Raw genomic sequence first — 14,622 nt, 5'->3', positions numbered from 1 at the left:
TAATTCTATATAATTTTAAATGTTTACTAATTGTAGACGACATTTGTTCAGGATTGGCTTAACACCAAACAGCAACGTATGGGTGGGAGCATGGTGGATAGGTTTCCTAGCAGCTGCAGTTATATGTTTCGTAATTGCTATACCGATCTTGGCGTTTCCGGCAGCTCTACCTGGTACGTCAACTTCAATTTGAAAAAGACGTCGCAAAGATTTTCCCTTTCTACCGTCTGAAACTAGTAACTTAAAATGTACATGTGTAAGAAACAGATTTGTAACGTTTGACGTTATAGACGTCAGTTTTGTTATTACGTACTAATCATCAGAAATCAATTTCATCGTATTCGTTTCATCGTATACGACTGTAATAATACTAAAGACTAAAATCATACCAGTCGTTCTTTTCGTATAATTTTCTAACTTAACTATGTACTTGCCAAGATACGCAATAGTCCAAATATTTCTCGCTGGTGGAACGTTAATCGACTCTTCAACGATAATACCTCTTTTCTCAGGTTCGGAGAAATTAGCCAAAGAGCGGGTGTCAGAGGCGCATCAGAAGCCCGAGCAGCCGTCCTCGAGCGATCGAGGGGAGGCGTTCTCGAAAATACGAGAACTACCTCGTGCTCTGACCGATTTGCTCGGTAATCCAGGATTTTTCATGTTGAATCTGGCAGGTGCCAGTGAAGGATTGCTTATCGCTGGTTTCGCCGCGTTCCTGCCGAAGCTGATCGAAAATCAATTCAACGTCAGCCCTAGCTCCGCTGCGTTACTAATGGGTGAATAATATTCAAACATTCTGTTGTAATCAATCAAAAAAGAAAAAAGAGAGCGAGAGAGAAAGTCGCGTGACTCTCGCCCATCGTAACGCGTAATCGTCCACATTTTTCGTCAAATACTCAAAACATTTTTTATTCTCCTCTTTCATCATGCAACATTTTTTTTCTTTTACTTTTGCGCAACATAAAATATCGGCTCAACGATATGTTACCGTCAGATATCTGCGCGGATGTCGCAAACATAAATCATCGTCAATATTTTTATACAGCGTGTTTCAAATAGACCAAATTATAGCTTGATACGTGGAAGGTTGAAAAGGATTTCAATAGGCAAGAATCGAATCATATCGAATGATAATCGTAGGTAACATAAAAGTCAGAAAATTACAAAAATAGACCTATCGTGTATCTTTTTCCTTTAAGTCGATATTTTGACTAATAAAATCTTTGTTCCTCTTCTACCTTCCCACAGCGATAAATTGGCGTCTTTGCGCGAAACATCCTGTATATCGACGTGCACGATATATTTACGATTGACTAATGTTTCCATGTAATTTCGCGAAATTTCGGCACGACCAGGAGGACCTAAACTCGTGTGCAAACTGGTACTCGAATGAAATGGACCCTTTTTATAACTGTTTTTATGTTTCATTTTTGTGTATGTTTTTTTAGGTCTAGTGACTGTACCCGCAGGCGGTGGCGGTACCTTCCTCGGTGGTTATCTCATAAAGCGTTTTAATTTGCCGTGCTCGGGCATTTTAAAGTTCTGTCTGCTGGCCACCGCATCGTGTATCGCCTTCACTTTGTGCTTCGTTCTCAACTGCCCGAATTTAAACTTCGCCGGAGTCACCGTACCCTACTCCGACCAAACCAAGTACGTGATTGTTTTCTATCCGCGTGTGCATGAATTTCGTTTATTTGTTTAAAACTAGTTTTAGTACAGTAGCGAGTAAAATTGCGTATCAGAAACTCTATTTTCTAGTTGCTTTACTTCGCGTTCCAAACTAGCGAAAAATGTGACAATTTTGGCTGTATGCATATTTATAACTTCATCGACGATGTATGATATATCTGCTTTTCGTTCTTTATCGTTTATTTCCATTTTCATTTATTTTTACCTATTTTCGTGTTTCGAAATTTTTCATTTTTTGTGGCAGTCGAGAAGAACCAAATATGAGGAAATTCTATCTATTTGTCATAAATTCTTATTACATCTTAATAATCTCAATAAAATAATGAATAATATCGCGACTAACTGTATAGCAGTATTTGAGTCAGAAAACGTTGACTGTTACTTCATAGTAGCTATATCCATATAAATATTATGAGAAGTTACAAGAGATATAAATTGCTACGTAATTAAGAAATCTTACGTTTGCAGAAAATCTTTTTCACTGGACAGCACGTGCAATAACGGTTGCGGCTGCTCGAGGTCAGAGTTCAGTCCAATATGCGGAGTTGATGGGATCACGTACTATTCCCCTTGTCATGCAGGATGTTATCAAGGAACGAGGATAAATAACGTCGAAGTCAGTATGATTTCTTATCGCACTTAGTATGCAAACTTGTGAATGCCCAGTCTGTTTCTTGGAACTATATGTATATACATGTGTATATATTTTCCTTAATCTTCGCCTTGTCTTTATTGCTAACGTGCTATTTCAGATATTTCATGAAAGCGTAGGCTCGTTAGAAACAGAAACTCATTCAGTTGCAAGCTTGCAACGTTACTTTATTATTAAACATTAAATTATTATTATTATTTTATTCTATTATTTATTAGATCTCGTTCAAATAAATGTTCAATTCCTAATTGAAAAAGAATTTATCAATATCTATTTTTTATTTATTTTATTCATTTTAAACGGAAATAGCCGATCGCTAATAAAAGCTACGTTCGGAACTAATTTGTAGTCATCGCGTTAATATTCCCGTTTTGTATTTTACAGGTGTATTCAGACTGCACCTGCATACGCGAGCCACCAATAAATCTGACCACCGGTGGCAATGTGATCAGTTACGAGGCAATAAATACGACTTGTAACACATCGTGCTCCTACCTATGGCCCTTCATTACTCTAGCGTTCTGCAACATGTTCATAACTTTTCTTTGCACGATGCCCGCGCTTTCAGCGACGCTTCGCGTCGTTCGAGATGATCAGAGGTCGTTTGCCTTGGGTATTCAGTGGATTAAAGTTAGAATTCTGGGCACGATACCTGCACCTATGGTGTTCGGCGCACTTATAGACGACACTTGTATTTTATGGAATGGAACCTGCGACGGTGGAGGATCCTGCCTCGTTTATGATAATTTGTACATGAGCAGGTACGTATGATAAAATAAATATATATCGATATAAGTATTTGCTAAGATTTGCCATCGATCATCCTTAAAGAGTTAAACATACACGACAAATTTCTGCTTAATCGTTTCTAAATTTATGGCCTGATAGAAAATTGGAATCATGTCAAATACTCTTTGTATACTTTCATTTATATAAAATGAATTTCTACTATTCAGAAATCGATAAAAAGTAGGATTGTATATTTGCATTTCTTTGTCTATATTTTGTTATTTATTCTATTTATTCTACTACTGTACAGACCATAATAATGTTTACATTTATCACAATTCATCTATATACATAGTTATTACTATCATGTAGGTTGGTGTATATGGAATTTCGTATCCATACAAAGATTACTAGACTCCAATTCCCATAAGAATAGACTTTCATGAAAAAGAACAAAAAGCATTAACACTGTTTCAGGTACATGCTGGCTTTAGCCTTCATCGGTAAAGCAGCGTCCCTCCTTTTCTTTTTCCTCGCTTGGTGGACGTATATTCCTCCAAACAGAAGAGTTACACAAAATTCGCGGGAAGAACCAACAACGACGTTAATGTTAAACGACACTCAGCACGAAGGCCCAACCACACCGGCAACTATAAACCCTATAATCGATCCGTAAACGATAATCTGACATTTCGATAAAGTCGCCGTAGAAATATCGCGAATAATCTACATTTAATAAGAATTTTCAATGTCTGTCAAACTTATCGAAGGAAACAATCGATCGAATGAGTTTTCAAAGCGATTCACTCTTGTTGCAGATCCATTACAAGTAGATGCCGCTATTTGCTGGTCTGTTAAAGCCAGTATCGGTAATGCAGAACCTAGCTTGTTCGGTTTGGTAGGTACACTTTTTAATAGGAGATATTTCAAAAGAACGTGTTAGCATATAGCTTTAATATACGTGTTTAATAATTCTGTTTATAGTTTGTTGTAGAATAAGTGAGGGGAAATGTAAATGGATAGATAGATTATTTAATACTTCTACTTTATAATATAGGCCGTGTTTATAATTAAAGATCACAGGAGAAGAATATAACAAGTAACAATTTTCATGTTTTACAGAGGAATAATTTAAAAATTCAATACGTAGTCAATTTCTCCATTTTTATATAATTTTAGTATTAAATGTATATATATGTTTACCATTTCCTCGAACATTCCAAAAATATTGATTGTCACGGAGCTTCGTACATTTATCAGCTATTTGGAAAAGGATTGTTATCTTTGGATTTAACAAATCTTTTTCAGAACTATGTGAATGTATTAAGATATCCCCTTCTAGCCGTCAAGTAGCATCAAAATTTGAAAATCGACCCGAATAGACTTATCACGTTTTTTCCTGTGATCTTTCACCATGAGAGGAAACAATTTCATCTATAGGTTAACTTTTAAGGGATTTATAAAAAGCGCGTTTATTTATTATTATTGTACATGTAGTAAGCGTAAAACAGATGTGGCACATTCGTGAGGAAAAATCGATATATGTGAATGTGACTCTGTAGCGAATACAACTGTGAAATCAGTGAAACTCGGATATAAGATTATTTATTTCGAGAATTGTTTAAAATTGTACAGATACATTTATACGACTTGTAATAAGTAGAATACTTCTTGTAAGAGCTGTTCACTGCCAGAATTATTGTAAAGAACGTATCGTTGTTTTTTAATATTTGAATTATCAGTATCAATTATAAGATATGATATGGGCAAGTGCACTTGTAGTCCTTTTCGATGTTTATTATGTATGTACTTTCTAACATGAAATAATTCATTCGTAAGGTTCTAATTTGAATACATAACACTAAGGATAGAAATAATGCTGGGTCTACGCGAGCTACTTGCAGTGTGGACTCGTCTAACAGGATGAACGTTAGCTTGATATATCACTACGCTTTCTGTACTCTTCTATAGAAAAGAATAATCACAGCTAGACACTGGATCAAAGAAGACTATCAAAGTTATCTAGAATTGTATCATTGTATTGTCCTCTGCTATCTGATCTAAATGTGATTACAACTCGTGTAACAACCTATGATTATAACCCTAGTATTTACCGACCGTCAATTAAACCCGAAGAATGTATTTACCGCAGATGATAATAATCGATGTTCGAGGTAAAAGAAATTATACATCTTCGTCTTATTTACGCGATATACGTATAATTGTTATTGCGACCAGCTGAAATATCGTGTCACAAAAATGCCTCTGGAAGACACTGTTTTTCATAGAATTGATATACCATATTTGTATGATGTTATTGCTTGTATAAAAGACATAGTGTCCAAAGGAAATGGAACAACCTCTATTGTGAATTGATGTTTGTAATAGTATATACAATTATGGATATAGTTGCAAGTGCTGGTATCGATTTTAGCATATCCCTTTCACATGTTGAATAACCTCGATATATCAATTTGGAATTTTGTATATTAAGATTTTATATGTCGCCTTTAACGGAACGTTTTATTCAGAAAATCGTCGAGAACATCGGCACCAATTAAAAATTTCTAGAGGACGAATCGTACAAATTTTATTAACCAGTTTTTAAAAAGATATGGAAAATTTCAAGCGCTGGAAGATTTTTATTGAACATTTTCTATGAGTACAGTTCGTCGATGAAAGTAGAAATGCTTGAAATAATCAATCGAGTAAATTTCAAGTACGGGAATATATTGTGAAATGTTATTTATATCGGTTTGATACGAAACATTTTGTGCGGTTTCTAATTCTAATTATCTTCGTTATGATAAATATATTTAACACGTGTATTGTACGCGTCACTAATAAAGAGCTAGTAAAATACGTTAACCAATCTAGTGTTCCTTATCCTTGTCATCAGTAACTTATGAAACAATAATACGATAGCTAGTAACGTTTATCACAAGATTGTCCGCGAAATTAAATTAATTTTTAAAAATGTAGTAACCATAGTTGTTAAAATTGAAACGAAATTTTAATACTACTAAACTATGTATAGGTAGACACACTCCGTAACTACTCACGTGTCAAGTAATCTCATTGTTAAAACGATTTCATTGTTCTTTATGTAATGTCCACGTTGAATAAGCTTTCATGCCATATTTTTGTATTATATGTCAAGAACGTTGCAGTTAATCTAATTTTTTCTAACTTAGAGTCAGAGGGATCAGTTCGCAAATTAACATACACATATGTATGTAAAAGTCCATACTCGTCTGTGCTATAACACTAATGGTCGGAATTAAAATGACACGCATTTATGGAATTATGGACCCTAGTCGACTTTTTGAACTACGTAAGACAAGAATCGCATCCAATCAGCTCGTATTATTTTTTATCACGTATATTAATGCGATTAGTTATTATATACGAAATAATACCTCGATTATCCGAGTCTCATCGACCTGGAAGTTGTTGCGAATGGAGATCCACCCTATCCACGATCCCAACCACCCTCCTTTTACGCGCAAAAATTTATTTGTTTAAAACATCAATTTAAAAAAAATTCTTCTTTTGGTGTGTGTTTGCAAAACGATCAATTCCTTGATTGTTATGCGAAACAAACAACAAAAGGAGTTTTCAGCAAAACCGACGCGAAATGCTAATCTTGAAAATAAAAATAAATCAAATTTTAAACCAGCTGTGTAATTCAATATGAGACGCTATTTCGTGATCATATCAATATTGTACATTTTCATGACAATGAAAGTTCGATTGACTCTCGTTGGCATGAAAATGTAGATTAATTAATAATTAAAATAAAAGAAGATAAATAAAATATGTCCCATAAAGAATTACACTTTTTACTTATGAATTTTAGAAAATTTTATTTCAATGTATATTCTGTATTTTACTCGATAAGGATGTTTTATTATGTAAAATACGCAATACAAATAAATGGTCACTATGTTAAATTGTTAGCAGTTAAATACGATTTTCACCAATTAAGGATTAATGATACATGTATTAAATACTATCACACTTATATAAGCAAGAGCTAACAATAGTAGGAAGCAGTACTTTCTACCATTACTTTTCTACTAACTACCTACAACCTATAATGATAAACCTGGCCAGACTTAAGAATAGCCTAACTTTCTAATCATCGTAGTCGTAACCTTTATTCAATTTAAAGACGTCTTGTCTAATTGTAAATTTAAGTTAACCTGACTATATAAGAATTTAAAGATTTCTGGATCCAACCTAACTAAAAACCTAACAATCTGTTTATGGGTCCTATCTATCTAAAGATTTAATTGATATAATAAGAGAAGAGGAAGGAAATATTATATGAGATATAAATCTTCTTCTGGTGATTTCATGATGATTTCTGAAACAAACACAAAATATAAAAAATATAGGAAAATTCTTAATATAAATAAATGCTCAAAATGCAGATAAATATTTCTTAGTACGTATTTATATCCTTTCACTTATCCACATTATGGAAATAGGTCTTTGACGTACTTATACGAATCTTGATGATATTTCTTACAATTCGAGAAACCTATAACAAACTAATTTATTAGTACATCAAACGGTAGGGAGGAAGCACAAAAAGATCAGATTATCAAAATATTGTTCTAAATGAATACTAAGATGAAAGAAGAACGGATTAAAAAAATTACTAAACTAAACAGCTTTACATGAAACTAAGCTTTTATTATATTCAATGACTTCTCGGGTAATTTGGATGCCACTCAGACTTGTATATTTAAGTATTAAATAAATAGTTAACAAAATTATTTCAAAATCATATAATAGTACTACAGCAAATTAAAAAATGTTTGTAAATATCGAAGAGTAAGTTTATCAGCAGTATTTTCAAAAGCAAACGCTCTGGGATTAGGGGATGCTGAAAAAGAAATCGCTGGCCTGAAGGGCCATCCACTCTATGTAGCCCCGAACAACCCGTGAGTGGAAGAACTTTTCTGTTTCGCAACACTAATTTATTAAATTCAGCTATAAAACAGAAAACTGATATTGTTCAAATAGAAGAGAACGCGATAAGCATTGTGGTATAATACTTAAGAAATTCTAATAATTGATAATAAGAAATGCTAAGAACAATCACGCGAACTATTATAATTCGCAATACTACAGCAAACACGACATTTCATCGCAACGCTAATTTAAACCGTAGTCACTATTTTCTCGCAACTCTGATTCAAAACGCGAAATTCACATTTTTTCGCGACTCTAATTTGCAACGCGAAACTTCAACTACTTCGCAACTCTAATTCAAACCGCTATCAATCATTCGCAACACTAAGAAAACACCGCGATTTGCTCAATGTAACGTTGAGCTGATATGTAAATTGGCCAGAAGAGAACTACATACTACTACAAATACTAAAAACGAGCATAGTGACAAAGTGGTAATACGAATGACTTTCCATGCTCTGGATGATCCAGAGGATGGAGAGCCATTAGTAGTTGCCCTCTTGAGTGGCAGTTTGCCGGGCCTCTTCGGCTTATAGCCTCTTCTTTCTTCGGGCGCAATGCCCGCTGCAACTTATATCTAAGCTCGAGACTTCTAAATCGCAAACAAAAAAAAAACTTGAAAATAAAAACATAAACCGCGGAAGCTAATTGAAGTGCACATGGACTGACCAACGATCACAGCGGTGATTGTTGCCCATTCGCATGTGCGTGCTCGAGCGATACATGAACGTGCGTACCGAGACCCACTCGCGACCACGACCGCGCAATTCAAAAAACCGATAGGCAAAACCATAAACGAGTGGCATTCCCCACTAGTTCTAGTTTTACTGACGATTTTTCAAATTAGATTTCCTGAAACAGGTTGGTCACGCGAAAACGCGCCTACCCGACCACAGACTGTGCCAACCTGCCCGGCCCTACCTACTTAGGATTAACACTCATACCAGAAAGTATACTACCTATCTTACCTAGCCCTATATTTAAAAAGTGGCAAAACAGGCATACCAACACACTCAGTCCACGATTCTCACACATAATACCCGGGTGCAAGAGCCTACACTAGAGAGAACGTCCCGGGACGCCTCCGACACCCGAATTTGGCATTCAACTTTCACACTCTAATTTACGTACCGTTTTCCTGAAATCGACTGACGATAGCTAGCGACCATTGCGTACAATGTGATATAAACACATTCTAATTTTAATTAGAAATAAGTTTACAATTGAAGAAATACATGCATTGCATTATCTAAAGAAGTGACGTCATTTGAACAAATGGTACGAAATTTGGTACCATCACTTTGTTATTTGAATGTTATAATGGTAGAATGAAGGATATTATCGTCTATGTCTGTACATCTATATTATGTATATTGTATAAATTGAATATTAATAATTGAAAAGACGACGCAAATCCACAGCCTAACCACACACACACACACACAATGTGGAAATTACGTCGCGCACGATACACCAATTATCGTCAGTCGCTAACAAATTATTAAGTTTATGGTCATCGTACCCATCGTCTTTCCTTCACCCACGTAGCACCTGGGCACGTGAATGAGATCCTGACAATGGGTACGGAAAGGGTTAAACCTGAAAATCCTGATCTAAAAGATAATTAGTATAATTGCTTTGTATGCATCTAACGGACTACTATTCTTTCATTTTGTATTTATTCATTATATTTGAAATTATTATGAATCTCTGTTAATTTACAGAATTTAATAGTTTACTAAATTATTTAAATTCTACTATTGTAAAAAAGCTAGGCAACGAACATAGAATTTACTTATGAAAGAGAACACTAAAACTCAAAACAATATAATAATAGATTGCTGTTTAAACATTAATGTTAAGTAATCTCAGGCGATCTCTTCCTCAAAGCATATTTTCAAAATCACGAAAAAGTGTTCAAAATTTGTTGCCTTGATTCCAAAATCTGCCTGCCGCGAAATTTCTTCTTGCACATAAAAAATACATTTTTGTACGGAAAGAAGTGGACTTTGATACTTTTACAAACAAATTATATATAATATATATTCATCATTGTAGTTCTAATCTTTTTGTGACAAAGTCGCAGGATATTGTACTTCTCCGTCGCAAAATAATCAATTCAAGTAATTTTAACATTTATTATGTATTCAAATATTCATTCATTTTATTTATACGCGGGCTTATATCCGTATGAATATATTTGACTTCATTCATGATCATTCATAATTAATTAATCAATTACTAATACTACACAACATTATTCGTGTTAATAAAAAACGCGATGTACAAGAAGATCTATCCTGAACTAATAAATAAAACGCATGAAAAGGAAATATGTATTACCACTCACGGGTATAATAAATACTCGCGGTCACTATGCTCGTAAAAAATTCTACGTGATACAACCAGTCACCCGTGTCGATTCGGACCTTTCATCCTACGACATGATTGAGTGACCAGAGGAACAAAAAGCATGCGACTCACAATTACATACGAAGAACGATGTCGACAATGTTGACGTAGCTCAGAGGAAACCACCGTGAAGGCCGTCATCCCGGAAGAATCATCAAACCTTACGGTAGAAGTACAGGTTGTGAAATATCTGTAACAAAACATGGAATAGTATACATGTAATCTATTGTTGAAGATACAGTTTTATAGTTTATTAATATAATGAGAAAGAATAAAAATTTTTAGCAAATTTTATTCCTTGATTAGTCAATTATAATTTTTAAAAAATAAAAGAAACAGAATTAATTGAAGTACCTACATTTCTAGCTTTCGAAGCACCATAAGATCCTATCCAGAGAACAAGAGGAAGTGCAGATAGTGGGAAAGCTATAACAAAATAAGTAATATTATAATTTTTCTTAAAACCACAGTGTTTATTGTTTCAAAAGTCCAAGAAAATGAAGCATAAAATTCTATTAAACTTAAAACTTTGATAATAATCAAAATTGAAATTCTAATAAACTGTAATTACTATAAGGATTGAAACTCTAATAGAACAATTTGAAATTTAGATTTTATAATTCAATATTGAAACTTTGAAACTTCATTCCAATAGATATTAAAATGATTCAAGCAATATACAAAGAACAAACTAAATTGGTAAATAATGTGCAAAAATACTTACATTGCTAGCCTCCAGGAGAGGCTTCATCCTTTTGAGCACTGACTCGAATACCGAAAACGAATATTAAAAAAAATAAATTATATACAAAAAGAGAAATAAAAAATTACCAACGCACCCGATAAATAAACCGACGAACAAACACTGACTCTAATTTCGCGTGTAACTATTACAATTAGTACTAACAAGAGCTACTTTGCTCTAAGAAATATTGAAATTACAATTACGAAACAAACACTGACTCTACTAATCGCATTGCACGCGATCACAAAAACATTCTCTGAAAGTAAAAGTGTATTAGGGGGAGGGGGCTGTAGGGAAAGAAGCAAAACATGTAAACATATTTTCCTTCTTCCTCTTACCGAGCGTTTGTTTTAAAAAGTACCGCTGTTTGCTGCTGTCATAAAATTACATATTAAAACGATGTATGGAAGAGCGTAAAATATTGTTTACAAATATTATAAAATTCGTATCTCTATACTGAACACTGACGAATACTCTAAATGCAGTATAACTGGTTTTACGGATTATATTGTGTTATCGAAGGCTTAGATATGTATTTTAATAATAAACTGTATCACATTTCATAAATACTCGAAAATTTTTGCAACAAATCCGGAATACCTTGGCAAAACAGTTGCTTGAAGAGCAAATAATATTACGCGCTAAAAGTTGAACTTGTAATGGCGTCTTCTTTAGAAACAATAAAAATTATTGATAAAAGTCGTGAGATGGCGATACTATAGAAAATTCACGCGGGAAACGAAACAAAGTGATTGGTTGCAATCTCTTAATGTAGAATATACATATATATACAATAAAATTAAGTCAATCGACTTCAAATTAAATTAAATTAAAAATCTATTCAAAAATATTTACTATCAAAATTTATTAAGGAAAGAGTATGAAAGAAGTAAATTCTATTTATATATAATTATATGTAGATCGAAACAATGAAATAATTCGTTTAATTTTTTTCGGAACGAAGGATTAGCAAAGTGAATTCTATAATTGTTTCCAATTTCATCTTAGTATTCTCAAATATGAAATTATTCGTTAGTTCGATTATATTACATATTAATTATATAGTGCAAAGGTAAGTATCAAATATGTATTATATAATAAATACGTAATTGTATTACCAATAATCCAATAAAAAGATAATATAAACGTATGTATAAATCTGCTTTCGTTACAATAATTAAAACATTCTATCATTCTAACAAACCTAACTCAATCTCCATGAGAAGCTGACAAGTTGACTGTTAATCATCATGGCGTCCAAACGACGCTATTTTGAATTCCCAGTTATCGTCCCGCTATGGTCGAGTAACCTGCACAAAAGAAAATCACCAATTTAAAACAAATATATAGAATTATAATCAAAATGAGACAGAAACAATAATCGACTTCAAATTTTAACTCGGAAGCTAATAACCAAACATACGATCGAGAGAAGAAAAAGAACAAAAAAGAATTTCAAATATTATTTAACTTTGTTATAATAATGTATAATAAATTAATAAGCGAACAACTGTTAACAATACAAACCTAATAATAGCGTACGAAGGCAGTGGAATATGAGTGAAGATACTACGCAGTTAATTAATAAATCGCTAACAACGAAAATTGACAGGTCCTTACGCGACAACTTTCGACACCGCAATGACGCTCCCCGCGACCCGTTCACCTATCAAATATCCGACGGGTGGGGATGTGTGTTTATGGCGTGCGAAGTCAATCGTGTCGAATTAACTAATTTCTGAATGTATATGTATCTCTACATTGAACATTAACGAATACTCGAAATGCAATATAACTGATTTTAGAGATTATACTGTTTGTTACTGAAGGCTGAGATATGTGTTATAGTAATAAATTGTATCACATTTTATAAATACTCGAAAGTCTTTGCAACAAATCCTGAATTCCTTGGCAAAACAATTGCTTGAAGAGTACGATAATGCTACGCGCCAAAAATTGAACTTGTAATGGCGTCTTCATGCGGAAAATGCAGCACAGTATGACTTATTGCAATCTCTCAAAGATTACATATATACGTACAATAAAATTAAATAAATCAACTTTAAATTAAATTAAATTAAGAAATCTATTAAAAAATATTTACTATGGAAATCAATTAAGGAAACAGTACGAAAGAAGTAGAAAAGTTCATTAAGAACGTTTATTCGAATCGTTCAGAATTCTATTATATATATTATTTATGTGGATCGAAGCAATGGAATAATTCGTTTAATTTTTTCCGGAACGAACGAATAGTTTAATATATTCGAACTAGCAAAATGAATTCTATAATTTTTTCCAATGTCACCTTAATCTTCTTAAATATGAAATTGTTTGTTAATTCAATTGCATTACAAATCAATTATATAATGTAAAGATATTATAAAATAAATACAATAATCGATTTCAAATTCTAGCTCGGAAGCTAATAATACAAACTACCGATAATTCTGATAAATCAAATACAACATCGAGAAAAAAACTAATAATAGAAATAGGAGTGGAAATACTATGCGATTAATTAATACGTCGCGAACAACAAGAATTGACAGATCCTAACAATATGTATATAAATATATGTATATATATTTCGCCATTAATTACCCTACGAGTGGGGACGTGTGTTTACGTGGCGATAAGTAGATCGTGTCGGATCAACGAATTTAAAAAAAAACTGTCTTGTGTGATGAAGCAAAAAAATGTTTTCAACAGCGATATCATGTTACGCAATAAGGAAACAACACATACGTTGGAAACAAATATAAATACATATTAGAAAATAATGCGTTTACTAATTTAATTTCATTATATAGAAGATGCTAATAACTAAATAGAGAATAAGTCGAATATGAAAGTGCCTAAAGTTGGAAAATTTATAAATTGGTATGAAATATTATAATGGGTCGTAAGAATTAAAAATTTATAATTATTACTGTAAAAGTAGCTGCAATCACCGACGATCTTTAGTCGATGGTATCATATACGAGATTATTGACTATACATTTAAACTACGTACATATATACGTATATATTTGTTGGTATTCGTAACTACTATCAATACTGCAATCATAATCATGCATTTTTAATTAATAATCATCTGTAGATATGATCGCGTATCTATTTATCGACTGACATTATTGAGATTAAGGTTAAAATTTCTACATTTTTACGTATAAATTATGTATACACCCTTGGACAAAAAGATAGCACATGTGTGCTATCATTAATTTCTCATAGATAGAGTCCGAATTTCCCAAGTTTGACGAATGGCATATAAACAGTACCTTGTAGTAATAAGGTATATGAGCTTGAAACTGTATCTTCGCTATTCCTCTTGTATTTATCAACAATGATTGTGAAATCCGGTCGGCGAAATGATAGCACACTTTCAAAAGTTGTAGTGTTTATTATC

The 14,622-nt window shown here is 33.0% G+C and overlaps 1 protein-coding gene and 1 long non-coding RNA gene across 4 annotated transcripts in view; one reads left to right on the top strand and one right to left on the bottom strand.

The window, feature by feature from the left end:
• LOC132908849 (solute carrier organic anion transporter family member 4A1) overlaps nt 1-5,938 on the top strand; it is a 47,913-nt gene extending 41,975 nt beyond the window's left edge. For all 3 annotated transcript variants that reach the window (XM_060963227.1, XM_060963228.1, XM_060963229.1), the window contains 6 exons: nt 52-173; nt 513-776; nt 1,449-1,650; nt 2,158-2,305; nt 2,726-3,102; nt 3,548-5,938. In XM_060963227.1, the coding sequence (XP_060819210.1) occupies nt 52-173; nt 513-776; nt 1,449-1,650; nt 2,158-2,305; nt 2,726-3,102; nt 3,548-3,746 (1,312 nt within the window). In that variant the 3' untranslated portion in view covers nt 3,747-5,938. The remainder of the gene's footprint in view (nt 1-51; nt 174-512; nt 777-1,448; nt 1,651-2,157; nt 2,306-2,725; nt 3,103-3,547) is intronic.
• A 4,414-nt stretch (nt 5,939-10,352) lies between these two features.
• On the bottom strand, nt 10,353-12,864 carry LOC132908799 (uncharacterized). Its single transcript, XR_009658420.1, has 3 exons — nt 12,738-12,864; nt 12,415-12,520; nt 10,353-10,655 (listed from the first exon to the last, which is right to left on the bottom strand). It is a non-coding gene; the product is annotated as an uncharacterized LOC132908799 (long non-coding RNA).
• Between the last annotated feature and the right edge of the window lie 1,758 nt (nt 12,865-14,622).

Source organism: Bombus pascuorum, chromosome 7 (genome assembly GCF_905332965.1).
Source record: "Bombus pascuorum chromosome 7, iyBomPasc1.1, whole genome shotgun sequence".
NCBI classification, from domain to species: Eukaryota; Metazoa; Arthropoda; class Insecta; order Hymenoptera; family Apidae; genus Bombus; species Bombus pascuorum.
The sequence above is the reverse complement of the archived record's forward strand: the minus strand, read 5'-3'. Positions and strand labels throughout refer to the sequence as shown.